Source organism: Saccostrea cucullata, unplaced genomic scaffold (genome assembly GCF_032062105.1).
Source record: "Saccostrea cucullata isolate Sc308-1 unplaced genomic scaffold, CSIRO_AGI_Scuc_v1 ctg297, whole genome shotgun sequence".
Taxonomy (NCBI): Eukaryota; Metazoa; Mollusca; class Bivalvia; order Ostreida; family Ostreidae; genus Saccostrea; species Saccostrea cuccullata.
The window spans coordinates 996427-1017717 of NW_026929962.1; the positions used below are offsets into that span (position 1 = coordinate 996427).

At 33.4% G+C, this 21291-nt stretch overlaps 1 protein-coding gene across 1 annotated transcript; it reads right to left on the reverse strand.

The window, feature by feature from the left end:
- Positions 1-403: 403 nt before the first annotated feature.
- Positions 404-18083, reverse strand: LOC134282588 (calmodulin-A-like). The gene is made up of 5 exons (XM_062764991.1): positions 17699-18083; positions 17280-17310; positions 14931-15074; positions 12380-12625; positions 404-514 (listed from the first exon to the last, which is right to left on the reverse strand). Exons 1-5 carry the CDS (start codon positions 17699-17701, stop codon positions 465-467), a joined length of 474 nt encoding a protein of 157 aa, XP_062620975.1. The 5' UTR covers positions 17702-18083; the 3' UTR covers positions 404-464.
- Positions 18084-21291: the final 3208 nt, after the last annotated feature.

Genomic DNA, 21291 nt, shown 5'->3' on the forward strand with positions numbered 1-21291 from the left:
GAAGAGATAGCAGATTTAAATTAAATGTTAAAAAGGCGATGAGAGATTTCATTTAGGAGAAATGAGGCATAAAAGAAAACAAAACAAATTAGAAAGAATTTGTTTTAACGTATTTAAATCTTTATTGGGAACAGTTATATCAAGTGTAGCCGTGAACTGAAGGTTATGAAATTAAAAAAAAAGGTCGTGAATGGAAAATATGTCAAGGCAACTGAATTTGACTGTATGACGTAAAATTAAATAATGAGTATAATGCTTACATCTACGGTAAATACATTTAAAAGCAATGTGTCCACAATGTAATATACAAACATATTAATCAATAAAAATAAAACGGTGTTCCTTGTGCTTTCTGGCTTTTCAATAAAGGGAGAAAAGTCAGCTGCACAGACTATTTCCTTAAAATGATAATTCTCTTCGTTTATGACGCAGTTTCTGTAACAGGTCATTGATGATAACAAGCATCACGTATTGTTGGAGGAGTGTGAGGGTTTCTCCATCATATTGACAAACTCTAAAAGACAAAAGAAAAAAATATTCAAATTTACAAATAATTGATGCTTTGTCCATACTAAGATACACCACATATGAATTTGTTCACTACTGACAAGGAGCCGTACAGGATGGAAATATGTTAGGAGTAATATGGTGGCATATTTATGCCATCCACATAATTTTTTGTCAACATAACTTATCATGTCAAGTCAAGATAACTATCTCGTCAAGTGATGATAGCTTTCTGGTTTGTCGTCAAAGACCGACTTATATCTTGTCAAGTCAAGATAAGCTATCACGTTTTGTTGCAACAGCTATCTTGACATGACGAGATAACTTTTAATCGCGATACAAGACAAATTATCTCGTTTTGGCGAGATAGCTATCGCAAGAATACGATAGCTTATCTTGACTGGACAAGATAAAAGTCGGTGTTTGATGACAAACCAGAAAGTTTCATGACTTGACGCGATAGTTATCTTGACTTGACGTGATATCTTATGTTGACAAAAGTTATCTGAATGGCAGAAATATGCCACCATAAACCTCAGATGTCCATCTAACAATACAAAATTGTAGCAGAGTAAACACGGACCTCCAAGTCATCAGAGGTGGGATCAGGTACTATGAATCCCCAGCTGCTGACCGGCACACCCGCCGTGTGCTCCTTGTCATCATCGGGAAATAACGGGAAAATCCGTCGATTGTGATTGTACCGACAATAGAACCATATTGATATTCTTGTTTTAGCAACTTGTTTGTCAATAATTTACCTCCATTTAGAAAATGTTCATACGTAGAGCATGCTCTCGCGTATCGATATAAAAGCCAAAATGAAAAACATTTTGTTTCCTTGAAGTAACAGAAAGGTTTAGAGTAAGGACATTTTTAGTCAGTCGATCGGGAGAGGGCAACCACACGTTTTTTAGATGGTATTTGAAGTTTTTTTTTTTTTTTTTTTTTTTTTTTTTTAAAAAAATCATGTTAGGAAAGCACTTTAATTTAAATAAGTTTGATCAACATCTTTTTTTTAGAACGTAGTTTAAAAAATCATTCATTCAGCAAAGAGGCAATGACTAAATATATCAACTATCAATTACTTTTTCGTTATTTCTGTTGCAAAATATATAACATAATATGATCCTATGGATAATGAGGAAAAAACAGAAATGCACTTTAACATATATTATGCCATTATGCGAATGAAGGATATGGAGGTAACGAACAGTATTCAATATCAAAGTCCATAAAACAATACGAAATAGGAGCAGAGCAAACATGGACTTCCAAAACATCAGAGGTGGGACCAGGTGCCATGGAGGAGGGAGCATCCCCTGCCGACCGGTCTCAATCGCCGTATGCTTCTTATCATGATGAGAAAATAACGGAAAAATCCGTCGGCAATTCAATGTGCTAATAATGGCCTAACAATAAGTATGAAAAACTTCAGACAGCATTTGAATCAATGATAAATTGCATTTGCTGACAGTCATTGTATCGACCATTGAACTTACGAAATGATTACTTTAAACGAGACTGCTGTTATTCTTGTTTCATACACTTGTTTGTCAATAATTTACCTCGTTTTAGAAATTGTACATACATAAAGCATGCTCTTGCGTATCGAATCAACTGAGAAATATAAACCCCGTATGCAGGTTATGGAGGTATATTGCTGCATAAGTAAGGGAAGTTGAAATTTATGGAATAAACATCGTTACTGTTGTACTCTTACCTGATTATAGTAAATAAAGATACATGCATATGAACTAAGAGCAGGGAAAAGAATAAATATATATCACATTTTTATACAAGGTGATATAAAATAATATATATAAATGATATTTAAGCTATAAAGACGATTAGGAATATTTCAATATTTGACCAACTTAGCCTCCTCCCAATGGCCTAAACATGGACCCAAGGATTATCAATTTTAGAAATTTAGTTAACAGCAACTATACAATGTAATCATAATAAGTTTGTTGCATTGACTACATATCTACAGAAACGGGGATTTTCAATGACATAATGCGTTTTCAATTTATGACTACCACAGGTCTAGCTTGGGACTGCCTTATTAGCCGATGGGTCATGAATTTCGAAATTTGGTAAAGGTTTCAGTGTTTTAATAACCATTGATGCATTTTGTTCATCCCTCCTAGTAAGGAAAAAGATTTAGACAATGATCTAATGTATTCTCAGTGTGAGAACAACACGATCCCTGGACCTTGAACCATGGACCAAAAGGCAATGAATTTAAATAATATGCTTCAAATTTAACAAACTGTTTTTCAAAAATCATCGCTACATTTAAAACACATGTCGAAAAATATACATTACATAGTTGTGTATCCATAACAAAGATTTCACGAAGTTTCATATTAAATTAAAAAAAAAATAATAATGTTGATCCCTGTTTGTTTTCTTTATTATTCCAAATGTAGTTTGATTTTTTGCAATTTTGATTAACTTAGTTTCCCCTTTCCATGAAATCTGCGATATTATTGTTAACACGATTTTATATTAAGAATCAAAAAATTCTGCTGTATTCCTAATATGATACATATTAAAAAGAAAATTTAAGAGATATGCATGTTAATATCATTTATCATATAAAAAACGAAGATAATGAAATGTAACCAATCTAAAGGAAAATTAATTCAAATCTGTGAACAGGGCACAGAAACTGATCCCTGGAATTGCCAGTGGTGGGATCAGCTGACAAGGAAGAGTCAGTATCCTGCCGAATAGTCAAACCAGCAGGGCTTTCATTGAGACAAAAGTAAGAAAGGATATGGAGATAACGAACAGTATTCAATATCGAAGTCCGTAAAACAATACAAAACTTAGGATTTTCGTACTAATTGGTAGGCTATTAGTTACACTGAATTGTGTACGGATTATTTTATTTTCCCCGATCATGACAAGAAGCATAGGGCTAGTGTGACCGATCGGCGGAGGATGCTCACTCCTCCATGGCATCATGATCAAACCTCTGATGTTTTTGGAGATACATGTTTGCTCAGCTCCCGATTTGTAATGCGCTGTGGGCTTGAATACTCCTCCCTCTCTCCATATTTCATTGTTCGGGTTGACAAAATATTACGTTCTCTTTAGTATAAAAACAAAGGCTTGCAATAAGCAATTGCTATGAAAAACGTCAGCCAAAATATTACCAAATATTAAGTTTCTAATAAGGTTTTTTAACGACCAAAAAAATATATGTAACACCACATTATCCGTCTTATCTGCCAGTAATCTGTCTCGGTTAGAAATGTCATTGATGCAGTCATCTGAATGACGAAAGAGAAATTAAAGAATCTATTTTTTTTATATTAAAGTCATTAATGACGTATTTTTGATAAGTTCAGACTAACTAAAATTAGAAAGATGAAGGATATGGAGATAACGAACAGTATTCAATATCATCAATGTCCACAAAACAATACAAAATAAGAGCAGAGCAAACACGGACCTCGAAAACAGCAGGACTTTCCTGTAAATTACACAATTTAAATCAATCGCTTTTCATAAATTTCCCAGATTTCAAATAAAACAATTACCTATTTTTTCTGACTCGGAAGTAAATTTCAGACATAGTTTAGAGTCAATTTAACTATAGTAACATGAGGATATTTTAAATCAAAATCAGCGAAAAATTGATTTTGAACGTAAATGTAAATCTACACTTCGGACGTTCGATCCTGGAGCGTTTGAGCGGATTTTGGTCCTGTCCTTTATTTATAAAATTTTGCATCATTTTTAAGTTCTAACTTTAAATTTGAATTCTACAATGCAAAGTGAACTATAATCAATGAAAAAACGCGATTAAATTCCATTCAAGTAGAATTAAGCTAGGAACTATATTTTGTGGCGGAAGGTTGTTTAGAAGAAAATGATTAGTTTTTCCCTTTTGAACTCTAACAGTACTGTTAATTTTAGATTCCTATTTTTTCATGCTGGTTGCACACAAAGCTGTTTTTTGCAGTGAAATGTGTTATGCTGGTTAAGAAATATCCATTTAATTATTTCTTATTAATTCTTTCAACGAAGTGTGACAAATATAGTAAATATATTCTGAAAATCTGGGGAAAAAATGAGCCAATTTTAACGTAAAATTGACACGTTTTCAGTAACATCTGAAAATTTACATCATATACCCCCACTGTTGACGTTCTTTTCTAAATATTCAAGATAACTTTGGCCTTTTACTTAAATTCTGAAAAAGTTTAAGACTTAATAATAATTGTTTTGCTTATTAAAGTTTCAATGCCAGAAAAATGACATTTTATTAGTGCAGAAAGGTCAATTGATTGATTATGCGAAGCAATTTGAAACTTTTTCTTAGTCACAATTTTAAAGTGTCTTTTTTAATAGACTTAGAGTTTATTTTCTTTCATGCTTTAATTTGATAAAAATATTGGAGAAGACGTCGAAGATGTAATTTTTATTTAAGACACAAATTTCAGTGCAAAATATTCATATTAAATGTACTGTAGCGCCAAAAGAAGCATATTGACCCGCATTTTTTCATCTGAATTTTAATTAAGCTATGTACGTAGAAACTAAAAATATACTTGGCAAAAAAAGTTTAAGACTTTAAATATCAGGATCCAACGTCGTTAATTAATCTCGTATTTTTTATTTTTTTAGCTCAGACACCATATATAGCTTTAATACTTTCCATAAGATCACTAGATTTATCGATATATTTCCAAGACATCAATCTCAATCAGCACTTTATCACATACATTCTGCTGTTAGGATAAGTTTTATCATTGATGGCGTTCGTCTTAAATTCAAAGGTACTTGTCGTGAATATTTTGTCCAAAACAGTTAATCTAAGGAAATATGTTGATGGTAGATAAACTGTCGCTGATCTGATTAGATTCTCTTCTTTACCTTTCAAAAATACCCATTGAATGCTAATGAGAAGATACGGCGTTTCAAAATAATTTTACACTGGAGCAAGCTGACAATTAATCTAAAAACACTGTTATGTCTGATGACGGGGTGTATTCTCAGAAAAATTATTTTAGTCACAGGATATTTAATCATTGAGGTAAATAGGGGGAAATGTTTTGGATAACAAAAGTACTGCTTGGACACGGCAAATAAATAACATACTAGACTTAATTACCATGTGCACTCAAATCTCTTTCTATTTATAAAAAAAATATTAATAAGTATTTCTTCTGCCCAAACACAAGCTCAAAAGGTAACTAGTGCTAATTGTAACGGGGACCGTTACAGATGTTCCCCAAACGCTCCCCAACTCCCTTTTGGTGCCATATTCCCTGTAATCTCTATTAGATAAGAAATACTTTATGGAAGTTAGACTTAATCAAGGTCTTCCCAGAAAAATACAAAATATATTTAAAAATAGGCATTGCACGCGTGTTCATGTGCATAACGACCATATTATCTTGTCTACACTATCTCAAATTTTAATATACTTAATATCAAAGCATTTAATCCAAAAGTATTTAAAAAATTCACTCATTCGAGTGTATTTTTAATTTTACTCATTTAACGTGCACGCACGTGCAAGCACGTACATAATGACTACATCTTCTTGTAGGAGTCCCTTTTATTTATCGATGTTCTAAATCCCATCCTGTTTGGAAGAAAAACAAGGCAGTTATAACCATTTGAAGTTTTAGCCAATCAGATTACAGCACACATGCATGCGCGTTATTTCATAAATTTTTATCTTTATCGTGTTAAAGGATATCTAAATGAATGACTATATTTTAAAATTCCAAACAATTCGTCAAAAAACAAAGGAGATATAGCCATATAAAATTTCAGCCAATCAGATTGCAGCACACGTGCATGCGCGTGATTTCATGAGTTTTTTTCTATATCATATTTTAGGATATCTTAATGCATGACTATGTTTTAAATTTCAAAGCATTTCGTCAAAAAACAAAGGAGATATAGCCATATAAAGTTTCAGCCAATCAGATTGCAGCACACGTGCATGCGCGTGATTTCATGAGTTTTTTTCTATATCATATTTTAGGATATCTTAATGCATGACTATGTTTTAAATTTCAAAGCATTTCGTCAAAAAACAAAGGAGATATAGCCATATAAAGTTTCAGCCAATCAGATTGCAGCACACATGCATGCGCGTGATTTCATGAATTTTTTCTATATCATATTTTAGGATATCTTAATGCATGACTATGTTTTAAATTTCAAAGCATTTCGTCAAAAAACAAAGGAGATATAACCATATAAAGTTTCAGCCAATCAGATTGCAGCACGCGCGCATGCGCATGCTTTCATGAAATATTTTATATATTATGCTGTAGATCTTCGTAATGTAGTACTATGTCCAAAATTTCAAAAGATTATGACAAGAAACAAGAAAGATATTGAGACTTTAGTTTCAGCCAATCAGAGCAAAGCGCACGTGCATGCGCGTGAGATCTTGCTATTTTGACCATGCCATCTTGTCTATACTACTAATGTATCATTACATTATGAGTTTCAAAAAAATTCATCAAGAAAAAGAAAAGTTACAGCAATATCCATTATATTGGTCATTTCACGTGTTGCATGTGCGCGCTCTTGCAAGCACGTGCGCGCAAAATGACCTTCGTTCGGCAAATCTACATAACATCCCTACTGACCCTAAAAAGGTTTTACCTAAGTCGGATGTGTAGTTTACAAGATCACTCGCGGACAAAATTTTCCCAGGAAGAAAAATAAGAATAATAATAATAAGAAACAGAGTAAAAACAATATGTTCCCCAACTTCGTTTGGGGAACATAATTATATATGGGTTAAAAGTTTTGTTTTGAAATTCAAATGTTTAAAAAAATTATTTTATGAATTAGTACATATTGTGGGGTACCAAAAAATTCATATCATCTAGATGGACTCATAGTTAGCCTTTCAATTCTTATATCTGTTCAAATGGCTTAATTTAACAGCAACAGGAGATTCCTCAATTGACATAATCCATGTGAATCCATGTGAATCCATGTGAATCCATGTAAATATAGGCTAAAAGGTAAAGTTATAGAGCAGTACCAAGGACATCTCATTGACAACCTCTCCTATATGATTATTTCATACATTCTAATGTCATGATAATAGGATTAATGTATGTCACACTTGCTGAAATCAATATGTTCAATCAACAGACTTTCCCTAAACTTTCTGAGAATTACCTGATTAACCTGGTTTTCATATTTAGGAAAATATTTTTTTAGTAATAAACAGGGGATATTTAATGTTTTGTATTTGAATACGAAATTTGATTAAGTGGGGCAAGATTTGTTAGATATATTCACGAGTGTGAAGCACTCTATGAGTGGAAAATTCTTGAACATAACGTAAAACAATATAAAATCAATAAATCATTTGAGTTAACAGTAACTTTTTATCACCTCGCAACGAATTACGTCACTTCCGTTCCACAAAAAAGGACAAACTAACTCACCCAGCCATATGACAGCTTACTATATCCCATCCAACTCTGATGCAATGGGATAATTTTGCAGAATTTTTGAGTATTACTATGATATGGTATAGATTTACTTGATATATCAATTGATTGATTGATTGATTGATTGTGTATTGTTTAAGAATGTTTCACTCATATCAAGACGTCCCCATATACAGTTAAAGGGCTTCAAGTTTAATGTAGACCTTAACTCGGCACATTGGACCAATGAACATTCAGGGTTCTTTATTGTCCTAACGCCTATCGTGACACGACCTTGCTTTTTAAAGTACCTTCAAATTGCCGTTCGCTTTCTGATGTATATGGCACGCCAAATTCACAAAAATGAGCTAAACATAGTTTCACAGTCGATAAACTAGGTTTATCGGTTGTAAACTATAATTTACGGACTGTAAACTATAGTTAACTACGTTAATCTATATTTTACATCTGTAAACCATAGTTAACGCGATAATCTATGTTTCACAACCGTAAACTAAACTTAACACCCAAAACAATCATTTGCGATTGCAAAACATAGATTATCTGATAAATACAGTTGCACAATTTGTAAACTATGGTTTACAACTCTTAACTATAGTTAACGATCTGATAAATATAGTTTCAAGATTTGTGAAACTATGACTAACAAACTCTTAACTATAGTTTACGATTGTAAATTATAGTTTACAAACGTGAATCTATGTTTATCAACAAAATCTATTGTTAACGCTTTATTACAGACAGATAAACTTAGATTAGCATTCGTAAACTATAGTTAACAACCGTTAAATATAGTTTTACAGATGAAAACTAGAGTTAACGATTTGTTAACTATATAGTTCACGGTTTGTAAATTATAGTTTACAGTCGATAAACCTAGTTTATCAACTGTGAAACTATGTTTAGCTCATTTTTGTGAATTTGGCGTGCCAAAGATATATCGTTACGTTTTTATCGACTTAGGTCAGTCGCGGCCGTGATCTTACATGACCACATATCAAGATGCTGACTTCAGTCAGTCCCCTCACAACGGAGCTGGAGTGGATATAATAACGCGATTTTACGTATGTGTGGGCAGGATAGTTTGTTCTAGTGTGGATAACGGAAGTACAGTTTTGTTTGTTCCTGTGTGCAAAACAGACGTGGTGTAATTTGCATCGGAATGGATTTCGATTGCTGCCTTGATTTAAAGATAATCTCTCTTTCAGTGTCCTTGTTGTTGTTAAGATATTTTTCTTGTTACTTAATATTTACTTGAAAAGAATTCAAGGGTTCGGGGGGGGGGGTAAAACATGATAGATGAATGAATAGAAAGAAAATATACATGTCCTAAATCGATGGATCCCATTAATACGTACGATAATTTTATGTAAAATAAATGTAATTTATGATGAAGCAAGAAAATCAACAGTCTCGTTTTAAGTCATCATTTTGTGAGTTCTCGATACAATGACCTTGTCAGCAAATACAACTTTTCATTAAGTCAAATGCTGACGGATTCTTTTCATACTGATTGTTAGGCTATTTTTGGACTTTTGCGAGAAGCACTGACTTTTACATTGACAGTTTATTATCATTTTACAAACAGTGTGACAGTTTGCTAAAATTTTGTGTGCTGGTTATCATTTTACTCATCGATTGGATCAATGAAATCAATACTGATTTGCTTATGAAACTAAGAATACAACAATACCCCGATAATACTGGCAATCACATTGAATGATTGTTTCCCAGTACGGCATTTGTAGTCAGAAGCAACACGTCGTCAGTCAAAGCCCGTTTTCTGTCCTGAAAAAAGCATGTATTATATTTGTTGTGATTTGACCGGATGGGTTCTTAAATACGTATATCATGTATAAGAAAATTTAAAGAATGGAATTAGTGAGGCTACTCTGCTACTGTTGTACTACATAGCTATCAATATCATCATTATAGGAAGTAAACCTTGCCTTGTCCGTTTACATGTAATTGTTGTTTATTCAATGCGATTGGACAGTATTGTCAATGTTATTACTGGGTTCTGTGTTTCATATGCAAAGTATTATTGATTCCATTGAAATCAAACATCCAATCGATGAGTAAAATAATCAGCATACAAAATTTTTGCACGCCCTATCAAGCAAACTGTCACGGTGTTAGTAAAACGATAATACTTTGAAATTTTAACCTGTATCATGTACGGAGGTACACAATTGATAGTAGATAAGAAAACATTTAAAGTGGTCATAGGTATGGGTTAGGGGCATGTGAAAAGCGAGAGTTGAGGGTAGGATGGCTGTCATTTTCTTCAAGGACAATTTATTTGTGCTTTGAAATGACCCATTATTTTCGCTAAATGAAATGATGAGCTAAATATTTATATCGTAAAAGAGCTTCCGTACATTGTCCTAGAGTAAAAGTGAGCTGTCAACTGTAAAGGTCAGTCCCCCTCCCAATATTCCTTTTACACACTAAGTTGCCATGACAAGGCAGGGGTTTAAAAATACGGTGGTCCGAGGTCCGGGACCTAAAGTTTATGGGGGCGGACTAGCTTATTGTTACCCTCTAATAGTCCGTCGGACTAGTAGTTTTGAGAAGAAGAAAAAATTAATCCCGTGATTTTTGGGGCCGATTTCGGGCCGAAATTCGGCCCAATTCCAATTGAGAATATGCCTGTATTTTCCCTAAATATAGTGGAGGTTATCCCAAAGAAAAACTTACGAAATATGTAATCAAATTAAGTTTGTTTATTGCATGTTTTAAAGTAAAGTTCAAGCAGGTTTTCAGTGGTTGTTCAGCCACGTTGGATTTCTTCATAATTAGATAATTCATCCCACTATTGTTCTTGATGCAAGTAATTACTAGAAAATTCACACCAAGAATAGTCTTGATTTGTTATAACAACTGTTTGTTTATATAATACAAAGACAAAAACAAAGTATTTTGACAATGCTTTTAAATGACTGGGTTTTCTGGAAGATTCCCCAATTAAATTGAAGCTGAAATTCCCAATTCTTGAGGCACAAGCCCCAAGCCACAAAGTACTGACAAAAACCCCATTGTAATCAAATTGATTAAAAATTGTTTAAAACTAAGCATATTTTTCTTTAAACTTTGGACTAGTAATTTTATGATACGGACTAGTGAAATTTACTTGCTTAATAGTCCTTGGACCAGTGAATTTTTGGGGAAAATTTAAACCCCTGCAAGGAGACCACGGCGGGTGTGAAAAGTCGGCAGGGAATGCTACATGTATTTCCTCCATGGCACCTGATCCCACCTCTGATGTTTTGGAGGTCCGTGTTTGCTATGCTCCTCTTTTGTATTGTTAAGGGTCCTCCACACCATGTGACTTGTGACGTATATAGAGAAAAAATACTTTTACTTCCGGTTTTATCTAGTTTATGCATGGCTGATTTGGCCTAGCACCGTTTGTAAAAGAAAGTTTGCAGTACACTGAGAGCGACACCTAATAATAAACAATGAACACATGGCATGATCACGGAGTGACCGATGGAAAAAGATGTTCGGGGTTTTTTAAAATAAAAGAATAACAGACGTCTGGGATTATGTTACATAATAATTCGTAAACAACAGGTACCGGTATGACGAGAAACGTTTAGGTTATTTCTACTTTCAGGCTAATCAACCGAGTCTGCTTTGATAGTTGAAATTTCGGCACTAATTTGTGCGTTTCAATAATACATTATCTCATTGTGTGTTTATAAATATTGATAAAATAGTGTGCGTTTCTAGTTTTCCTCTTTTATATCTGTCCAATTCAGTGGTCAGTAAAGGAGAAATTACTAAATATAGTATGGTGACGTATACGGAGACTTGCCAAAGTTTTTGAGTCCCGGGCAACAGGAAAGATAACTCCAAAAAGGAACTTTGATACCAAAGATTTTGAAAATATTTTTTCTACATCAGTGCTAAATACTAAATATGCTGAATACTTTTAATTTTAATAAATAATTTTAATTCAATTTTTTGATGTAATCTAATTCATTAATGTTTCTTCTCTACAAAAGGAGTCCTTATTGACTTTTCTCGAGATGTATTTTAGAGAAAATAAGTTTTATGTACTTTTTATAAATAAAATAAATTTCTGTAAAAAATAAGTTGATCGATTAAATTAAGTTTTTATGGTTATTCTGTGAGCTTAAAAATCAACGAAAGGGTAAGACAAAATTTGTTGTGCTAGGTTTGAAAACGCCTTGGAAAAAATTTCTTGAAACTTGTGAAAGAATTATTTTTAAAAATCAGTATAAATTACATTTTAATCCCTAGACAGTTTTTAAAGGTTGATATGCTCGTTAAAAGTAATGCTCAATAATATGAAAACATAAGCTGTGGGTGTGTGGAGGATTTTGAGCACGAATACTGTTTGATATCTCCACATCTTATTTATATAATGTGAGACTCTCTCTTTTTCTTACCCCTATAGTTGACCTGTCCATCGCCATCGGAATCTGCCTCTCTAATCATGTCGGTGATTTCTTCGTCCGTGAGCTTCTCGCCTAGATTGTTCATCACTAGGTGGAGTTCCTCTTTACTGATATACCCATTCCCGTCCTTGTCGAATACTTGGAATGCCTCTCTCAGTTCCTCTTCCGGGTCACTGCATTCTGCCTGCTTCTTCGCCATCATATGTAAAAATTCATCAAAATCTATGGCACCATTTCCTAGAAAAAAGGAGTGCGGAAAAAGTCAAATAATATGTTAACGTCAGATCAGATTTTACTAACTTCAAAAACAAAAAAGAAATTGCGCGAATCACAAATGGATTTTTATCCTGTAAAAGATTCGTTTAGAAATCTTTTAAAGAAAAGTTAATAAGAGAACACACAAATTTAAAAAAAAAAACAGTTTGTGTAAATTCATTGTGCAGATTACTTACTAGTTACTCTTCAATATCAAGAAATATAAGTTATGTACTGCTAATAGATGTAAAGATATAAAGAGTTATATTAACATCAAAATCATTTTAATGAACTGCAGTATCAATTTCATGTAAATTAATAGCTAGCATAGTTAAAGTCAAGTTCGCATTCCCAAACATAATTTATCAAGGATGTCCCGATATTCGAGGAAGGCATCAAAATAGAACTAAATCCAAATCAAATCTTAGTTCATTTTTTCCCAGTAAATATCCAAACTGGAAACATATGAGTCAGACCGTGTGGAATCTTTTATTTCAAGTTTACTGGAATGTACGTTTTACTTTGAAGTGAGGTTGATATTCCATGCTTCCTGACATCATTGACAGCTGATTTTTCAATAAATACGGAACTCTAAAATATTAACTTACTTTGTCATTTGTAAAATTACTTTGTTGAAAAAATCTGATTGTACCCACAAATACTCTGAAGTTAAAATTATTTGCATTTCTGATTGACAAATCTATGTGTTTTTTGGAGACAAGATCATCCAACAAACGATTGGTCCCTTGGGTATCAATTACGCCCCATTATTAGCAGACCTATTGTATTTTTGTATAAAAAGAAAACACATGCTGGGTGCAACATTTCAATATATCGACGATGTATTGTCAATTAACGATAGTTATTTTCATGTCGAAACGATATACCCTGATGAGCTTGAAATAAAGATACCACAGAGTCTAACACATCTGTTTCATATTTGGATGTTTAAAAAGATATGACTGACTTTTTTTTCATACTGATTGTTAGGCCATAATTTACATATTGAGTTGTTCACGGATTTTTCCGGGTTTTTTTTTGGAACATAACAAGGAGCACACGGCGGGTGTGACATGTTGGTAGGAGATGCTCACTATTATCCCACCTCTGATGTTTTGGAAGTCTAGGATGCTTCGCTTCTATTTTGTCATATTTAATGGACTTTTGAGCTCGAATGTTGTCCGTCATCTCCACATATTTCGTTACAAAATGACGTGTTAAGTTTATATGGTGATGCAGTGCATTCAAAATATGTGTGGAATGGTATAAATTTTAAATGATGCTACGTGATATGTGAAATTTAAGTACTTTAAGTACAAATAAAAAGCATTGATATGAAAATACATGAATATTTTATCAGAAAATTCTGCATGTAGTTTAAATGAATTTCGATTTATATAATCCCGACAATGCATAATACACATACAGTGTGGATCTTAATATAAGACGAGGTTATAATAAAGTCTTCCTTGCAGTTCCTTCCTCCTACGTGTAATGAAAACAACTTTGAAACTGTTTAGATTTGAAATGCGTATGGTGTTCATTGTACTTTTCTCGTACCATGTATATTTTTCTATTTCCATATTTAGTTTTCTTCGTCAATAGTTTATTTTATTCAAAAACTTCTACATGAGAAGATGAAACCAATTTCTGTGGCCTTCTATTGGACATTCAGATATATCGAAGATGTTTTATCAATTAACAATATACATGTTCATTCATATCTCGATTCGGTGTATCCTAGTGAACTTGAAATAAATGACATCATAGAGTCTAGCTCGCTTGTTTCATTTTAGGAATTTTAGAGTCTCTTAATCTAAGTAACGATTGACATTAAGACCTACATGAACCAACAGAAAATTGTGAGAGAATTCTCGACTGTTGAATAAAATATTTCGTTTGAATGCAATTAGACACTCAGCGCTTTAAGACTAGCAACGTAAGTTATGCTAAAGGTACAATTTTTAAAAGTATGTTTCTTGTGTCAAGACTAATATATTTGACTTCTTGTCCTTGACTTAAGTGTTTGTCATTTTTACGAAAAACATCGTCATATTTCATGAACGGTTGGTGCTAGAGATTTCGTATGTCATATGCATTTAACAAGGCCTTACATTAGGTACCAACAATTTAAAACTTTTTACCTTGAAGTTGACTTAATTTAACAAAAAATTACATTGGTTTTACTATGTCATAAGCATAACTGTTTCAAAATGTTGTATATTCTTCATCTCTCATTTGGCTGCAACTATGGAGCATACATAGTGTATTCAAAGTCAACACATACCGTCCTCGTCAATCTCTCGAATCATGTTCTCGAGTTCTTTAACAGTAGGTTCCTGTCCCAGGGACCGCATTACCACGCCCAGCTCGCTCGTGGTGATACTTCCATCTCCATCTTTGTCAAACAAATTAAAGGCCTCACGATACTCTGTGAGAAAAGAGAAATAATCCCAATGTAGCCAAGGAGCAAAGCATAAGAGTTTCTATACGATTCATACAATGCAGGTAGTTTTAATTATACGTCATAATATATACAAATGGTTTAAATTTAAAAAAAATGCATGGTTGCTATGAGAGAAATTGTGTACTAGTAAAGTAGATATTACTTGTCGGATAGTTATTTTTCAGCAAATTATATAATTTTTTAATTCGTATATAGGTCATAATGATTACTATCTGACAAGTCGACAAAAAATATCTGACAAATACACATAAATATCAGTTTAAGTCGACATAACGTCTAACACGTTCACAAAAACATCTGAAAAGTGTAAAGAAATGATCCAAAATGAATAATAAACTCTTTTTTTCAAATGTATTTCACGTAATGTTTGTAATATACTTGTATTCATAATTGTACTATCCATGTATAGAGGGCCCCAAGGAAGACTTGTGCTTGCACTAATCGGGTTACCCTCTTTAAATAAAGTATTATTATTAATAACAATTAAGGTCTTCCGTTTCCAAGGGAAGACCTTACTGTTATTCTTAGGTTTCTTTTCCACATTTTTTTTTCTTTTTTTCTTACCGATTTTGTGCACGCGATTTCTCGGAAACGGCTCGCTCGATTTTCATGAAACTTTCAAGTCTGATAGAACATTTCAGGTCTGATAGAGCATGAAAAAATCTAGACAAATAATTTTTTATTTTGATGACGTCACCTCCGGTTCCGAGATTTTTGCATGTTAGTGGATTTCAGAGGGTTAGTTTGTCCGCGAGTTTTCTCGAAAATGGCTTAAGATAGAACCTTGAGATTTTCAGTGATAATAGAGCAATAAATGTAGATGTGCTGAACGTATTTCATATTCACCGAAAATGCTGTGTACGGAAGCTCGTTATGGACCGAAAAAAGGCATTTCCAAATTTCAAATTTTTTAAATCCTCTTCTATAATATTTCTTAATCTGTAAATAATTTGTTATAACATGTAGAACAAAAGTGGTGCAAAATGACAAGATCTTTCATCCAACATCACAAAAAAGGGGCTGACCCCTAAAATAAGGGATTTAGAGGGGCCGAAATTCTTTTCTTTATATCTAAAAAATTATTTAGAATTTGTAATACATTAAAGAAGCAAAGTTGTTCGAAATATCAAGTACAGTCTATTGAGATCGTCAAAATGTGTCCAATGACATCACTTCCGGCCAAACCGGAAGTAGTCAAAAATGCATATTTTTGCCGTTCTTGATACGTTTTTGGGTAATATACTTCACTGGAAGGATAAAACTTAAGTTTTTGTCCGTCGACGTCACTTCCGGTCGAACCGGCTTACTTTTGCAATAATCAACATAGATTTGGAAGATTTAAATCATTGGAGACGTCATTTCTCCTTTTTTTTTTTAATAAAAGTTACTTCCTGTCGAACAGGACGGAAGACCTACTCGTTGCTTTGCAACGAGCTTTGCTGTAGTTTTATTATTATCATTATCATTATTATTATTATTATTATTATTATTATTATTATTATTATCATTATCATTATTATTATTATCATTATTATTATTATTATTATTATTATTTTATCATACTGCAAAACAATGTTTTCGGACTTTCAAGGTTAGTTTTCTTTTCTAAATACATGTGCAATACCAGGGTAAGTATTTATCTGGGTCAAATCACCGGTCTCTCTACACATGCTAATTATTGATACACATTGTGTTTTTTAATTCACGAGACCAACTCTTCTACTATTCAACTACAAAATACAAAAGATGAAGCCCACGAGAAGCCTCAAAATCTCTTTATAAGCCTCAGTTTAAATAGGTAAATATTTTTATTGACATTTGTGAAGTTGAAATGAAATATACAGATACCACGATAGATTTATTATGTTTCCAATATTTTTCTTTGTAAATACTTACACCTACACTAGAAAAAAATATGAGCCAGCTAAACGGTGACAACAGGAAATTCCATTTATGACTATATATAAATCATTTATTACTGAACAAAACATGAGATGTTATATGCGTTGCTAGATTTCAGTTGTTTCTAATAACAAGGTCTTTTTAAACTTCCTTCCCTTTTCCATTCAAAACTTAGATCTGCTCCTTAGTTGGTTAAGGGTTTATGAACATGCATGTAGTGGTTTAGAGCTAGGAGTAAAGAACTCATTGTCAATTAAGGCATCTTACCCTCAACTTGCTCCGATGAGAACTTGTGTGTCTGAAAAATAAAAGACAGTCAAATTCTTGAATAAGATTCATAATAATGATGGACAGTCTTTCAATTGATAATATTAACATCTAAAACTGGCATTTAACATGCACAAATGAAGCTGTCATGAAATAATGAATATCAGGGTAAGTGATAACTTGTATTTCCCAAAGAAAAGAATTTTTTCAGATGATGTCCCAGATATTCAGGATATTGTAAATGTGAGTGTATACTAAAGCTCTATATAATTACTTTTTGTACATCAATGATGTTACGTAATGACCCAAATAGACTATATAGTTGTCATTAAGCAAGTTATCTCCTTTTCAGATCAACAAAATGATGTTTTGCTCGGATGATTTCTTTTAAAAGTAAATAAAATACCGTATGAACCTACCATTGCTTATCAGAATATCCGTGTAAGAAAAACTGTTCCTGGATAATCAAAGCTCAATGCGAGAAAAAGTAATTTCACATCATTAAACGAGATGTGATTATTTGCAAAAATATTTTACAAGAACGAAAAGTAGGAAATAACATATCTAGAAACCGGAAAAGTACATATCCGCTGTTCCTCCATACAAACAGATATATATGTATGTCACACCGAATTCCAGATTTGACTAGGGTATATGTATCAGTGATAAAACATTCTGCGGAGGCCCCTAAGTGATGTTTGTTTTCGTGGGTAATAGCGGACCATAAATCAAGCGAAAATATCCCTTGTTGCCATGATCTAGTAACTATCAATGAACTTTTCTATGTTATCTGGAAAAGCTAATCGAGGAAGTGTTTACAAAATTCCCATATTTGTCGCGCGTGTATTTTAGCACTTATTTGCGGCGGTATGTAATCTATGGACTAGGGTACATGTGCGTATCATTTTTTTTTCAATTGAAGTGTTATGTAGAATTTGGTTTCTGCAGACAAAATTTACAGTGGAAAGTACAGTGGCTGTTTTACAGGTTAACACATGCATAAACTGCTTTTAATTTGTATATGCTGTTAGAGGTTTCTATATAATGCGTTCATATTAATTTATGCTCATTTGAGCTGAAAGCTCAACTGAGCTTTTCTGATCACCTGGTGTCTAACATCTGCCCGTCTGTCTGTAAACTCTTCTCATTTTGAACTACAAGAACCACTGCGCAAATTTTAACCTAAGATGGTACAAAGCATCTCTGGTTGAAAGGGGATTCTAAATCGTTGATTTGAAGGGCCTTCTTTGGTAGTATAGATTGTAAATTGTTCAAACCATGGCCTGGGGTTAGGGTGGGGCCACGGTAAGGAATCAAAGTTTTTCTTTGTAATGTATAGGGAAAATCTTTCTAATCTCTTCAAGAATCACTGTGCTAGAAAAGCTGAAACTATCGTGGAAGCTTCTTCAGGTAATGTAAATTTCTAAATTGTTCAATCAAACCCCTGGGTGTAGGACAAATTATGAATCAAATAAATGTGAAAGCATCTCCTGATAGTGTAAATTTGTTTTCAATTAAATCACGACCCCTGATTGTAGAATTGAACTACAGAATGTGATCAAAGAGGGAGAGGGGTTTCTGATGCAGATCAGCTGGGTCAAAATGCATGAACCAGGGGAGCGTTGTGGTTTATGGGCCTCTTGTTAGCTATATCTATCATTTCAGATTACAACTCATATTTAAAAAAAATGTGTGGGTTTTATTGATACTTTAGGTCAGTGTTGTAAACATGACATGTCAATGACCCGCCGTCTCATTTTGCCTTTCACATAGTTTTAAATAAAAGACATTATACATTCAACGTCAGTCTTGTTTAATGGTTGGACCAAACACTAACTTATATCTACAAGACAAAAAAAGAAAAGAAAAAAATAAAGGTTATATCAAATCAAATTCTTGGCCCATAAGTAATATTCCCGGCAGGAGGAAGATTTGCCTTGTTCTTATGTAGCAAAAAGAGAATCTCACTCAAAAACCCTTATGTAAAGTGCTACTTTTAAAATACAGTCAACAACTGAAACTTGTCTCTCTTTCCATGAGTCAAGACTCATGGAAAGAGAGACAAGTTTCTGAATCTCAAGGCGGTCAGAACAATAATAATAATCAATGAGGAAAAATACAAAAGAATTAAAATACATGTAGCTAAAAAAGAAACCTGGGACTCCTTGACAAAATACAGGAGAGGAAATTATGCATGGAGAAACTTGTAAGGAAGCAGGAAAGAAATTTAACCTGTAAGATAAAAGGAAGGTTGATAATTACAATGTTCACACATGCGAGTTTGTGAATACATCTTCGGCAAAATCCGACTAGCTACAGTTCTACCACCAAAAGCAAGGCATCAGAAAGCAAAAGACTGTGATATCATGTCCCTGCAGTATTTGGAAGTAACCAGAAAAAAAACTATTTGCAGTGGTACAGTTCACAGAATTGGTTTATGTGACTGGTGTGCATAAGCGGAAGATTTTTCCAACAGAAATTCCAACCATTATATTTATGTGACTTTGACGAATTTATCTTAAACCATCTCCAGCTCTACTTCCTTCTAAAAGAAAACACATTTCTCAGAACTTCCTAGGCACACATGCACCGATGAAAGGTCACTCGCATAACAACATACTGTTAATATACATGTACTGTATACTGTTTGTAAAGGAAAAATGTGATAGAAGGCTTTCAGGAAGGGATAAAAGGAATGAAAAAATCCAATATACATGTATTAATTTTCATTACCTCGTGCAAGACAATGTAGAAATTAAAAAAAAATATTTTAATTTTTGTTCAGGAAATGAGAACTACCCGGCATCACTTAAAAAATGCCAAGGTTACCTTATTTTGACAAAAAAGTTATCTTGCTGCTATAAGAAAAAATGTTAAAACTATGATAGAAAAGCTCATAGGACAGTTCATTTTAGTGGAAAGATTAAACTTTATCGCTGTATCCTCAATTTATATCAGGTGAGCAATATTGCAAACTAGCTTCTTGATTTAACATTCTTTATCGTTTTGAAAATAAACAAATTCATAATAAGATTTACGAGAGGTCATTATTCTGTGTGGATCAACTTCCTTAATGTAGAGTATGATATTAAGGATGATATAGTATTTTCTATATGTGTCATTTTTCCAAGCTGCATAATAAAGTGTCAGTCATATTGTCCAGCCATGGGGTATACAATGGACAAGTGATGCGGGTTTTTTTTTTGTAAAATGGCGTGGTTACCAACCGAACACCCAAAGTAATCGAACGGTGACTGGGGCCATCGGGTGAATCGGTGGGGCTCAATGGGAGAAAAAATCAGCAATGTCTCCACCGATGCCCAAATCGTTCCTCATCGACAACCCATCATTCAAAGATCGACAGGTATATGGCCGAGCATCGTCCAGTGTCCGTTGAGTGGTGGGCAACAGACATTGGTCGCTCACGGTTCGACCAAACAATGACCGACCGATATTCACCAATGTCTGAGCGCCTGCCGGTCGAGCATTTTGTAGGATGGTCAATGAAAACTATCCGATTTCTGGTCGATGTTCGGCAGGTAATGGGTGTCAAGGAGATCAAAAATGATATCCTCTTGAGTCAATCGCCGTACGATCATCGGCGGGAATATTTCTGTTGCTTTGACAGATGTGTTAAGGACTACTTGGCCGATGAGGACTGATTTTGGGGCTTGGTTCACACCCCCACTTACCACCGGTTTACGGCCACCGGCCGGGAAATCTGACAGAAGCTTAACTGAGGTTAATTTCAACGTCAAAAGATAAATGTAAATCATTGTTTGTTGTCAAAAATAACTCCCGTTCATCATTCTACAGAGGTAGTTAACTATTTGTCTTTCTCGTTTTTACTACAGCCAAAATGTCGAGAGTTGAGTTGTAAGCCTTATTTTTTTTTATAATAGTTCACATTTGTATCATTTACAATTAAGATGGAAATGAAATATAGTAAAATTGAACTCCTCTTATTATGAGATCCTTTTCTGATTAAAAAGATATATACAAACTGAATTGG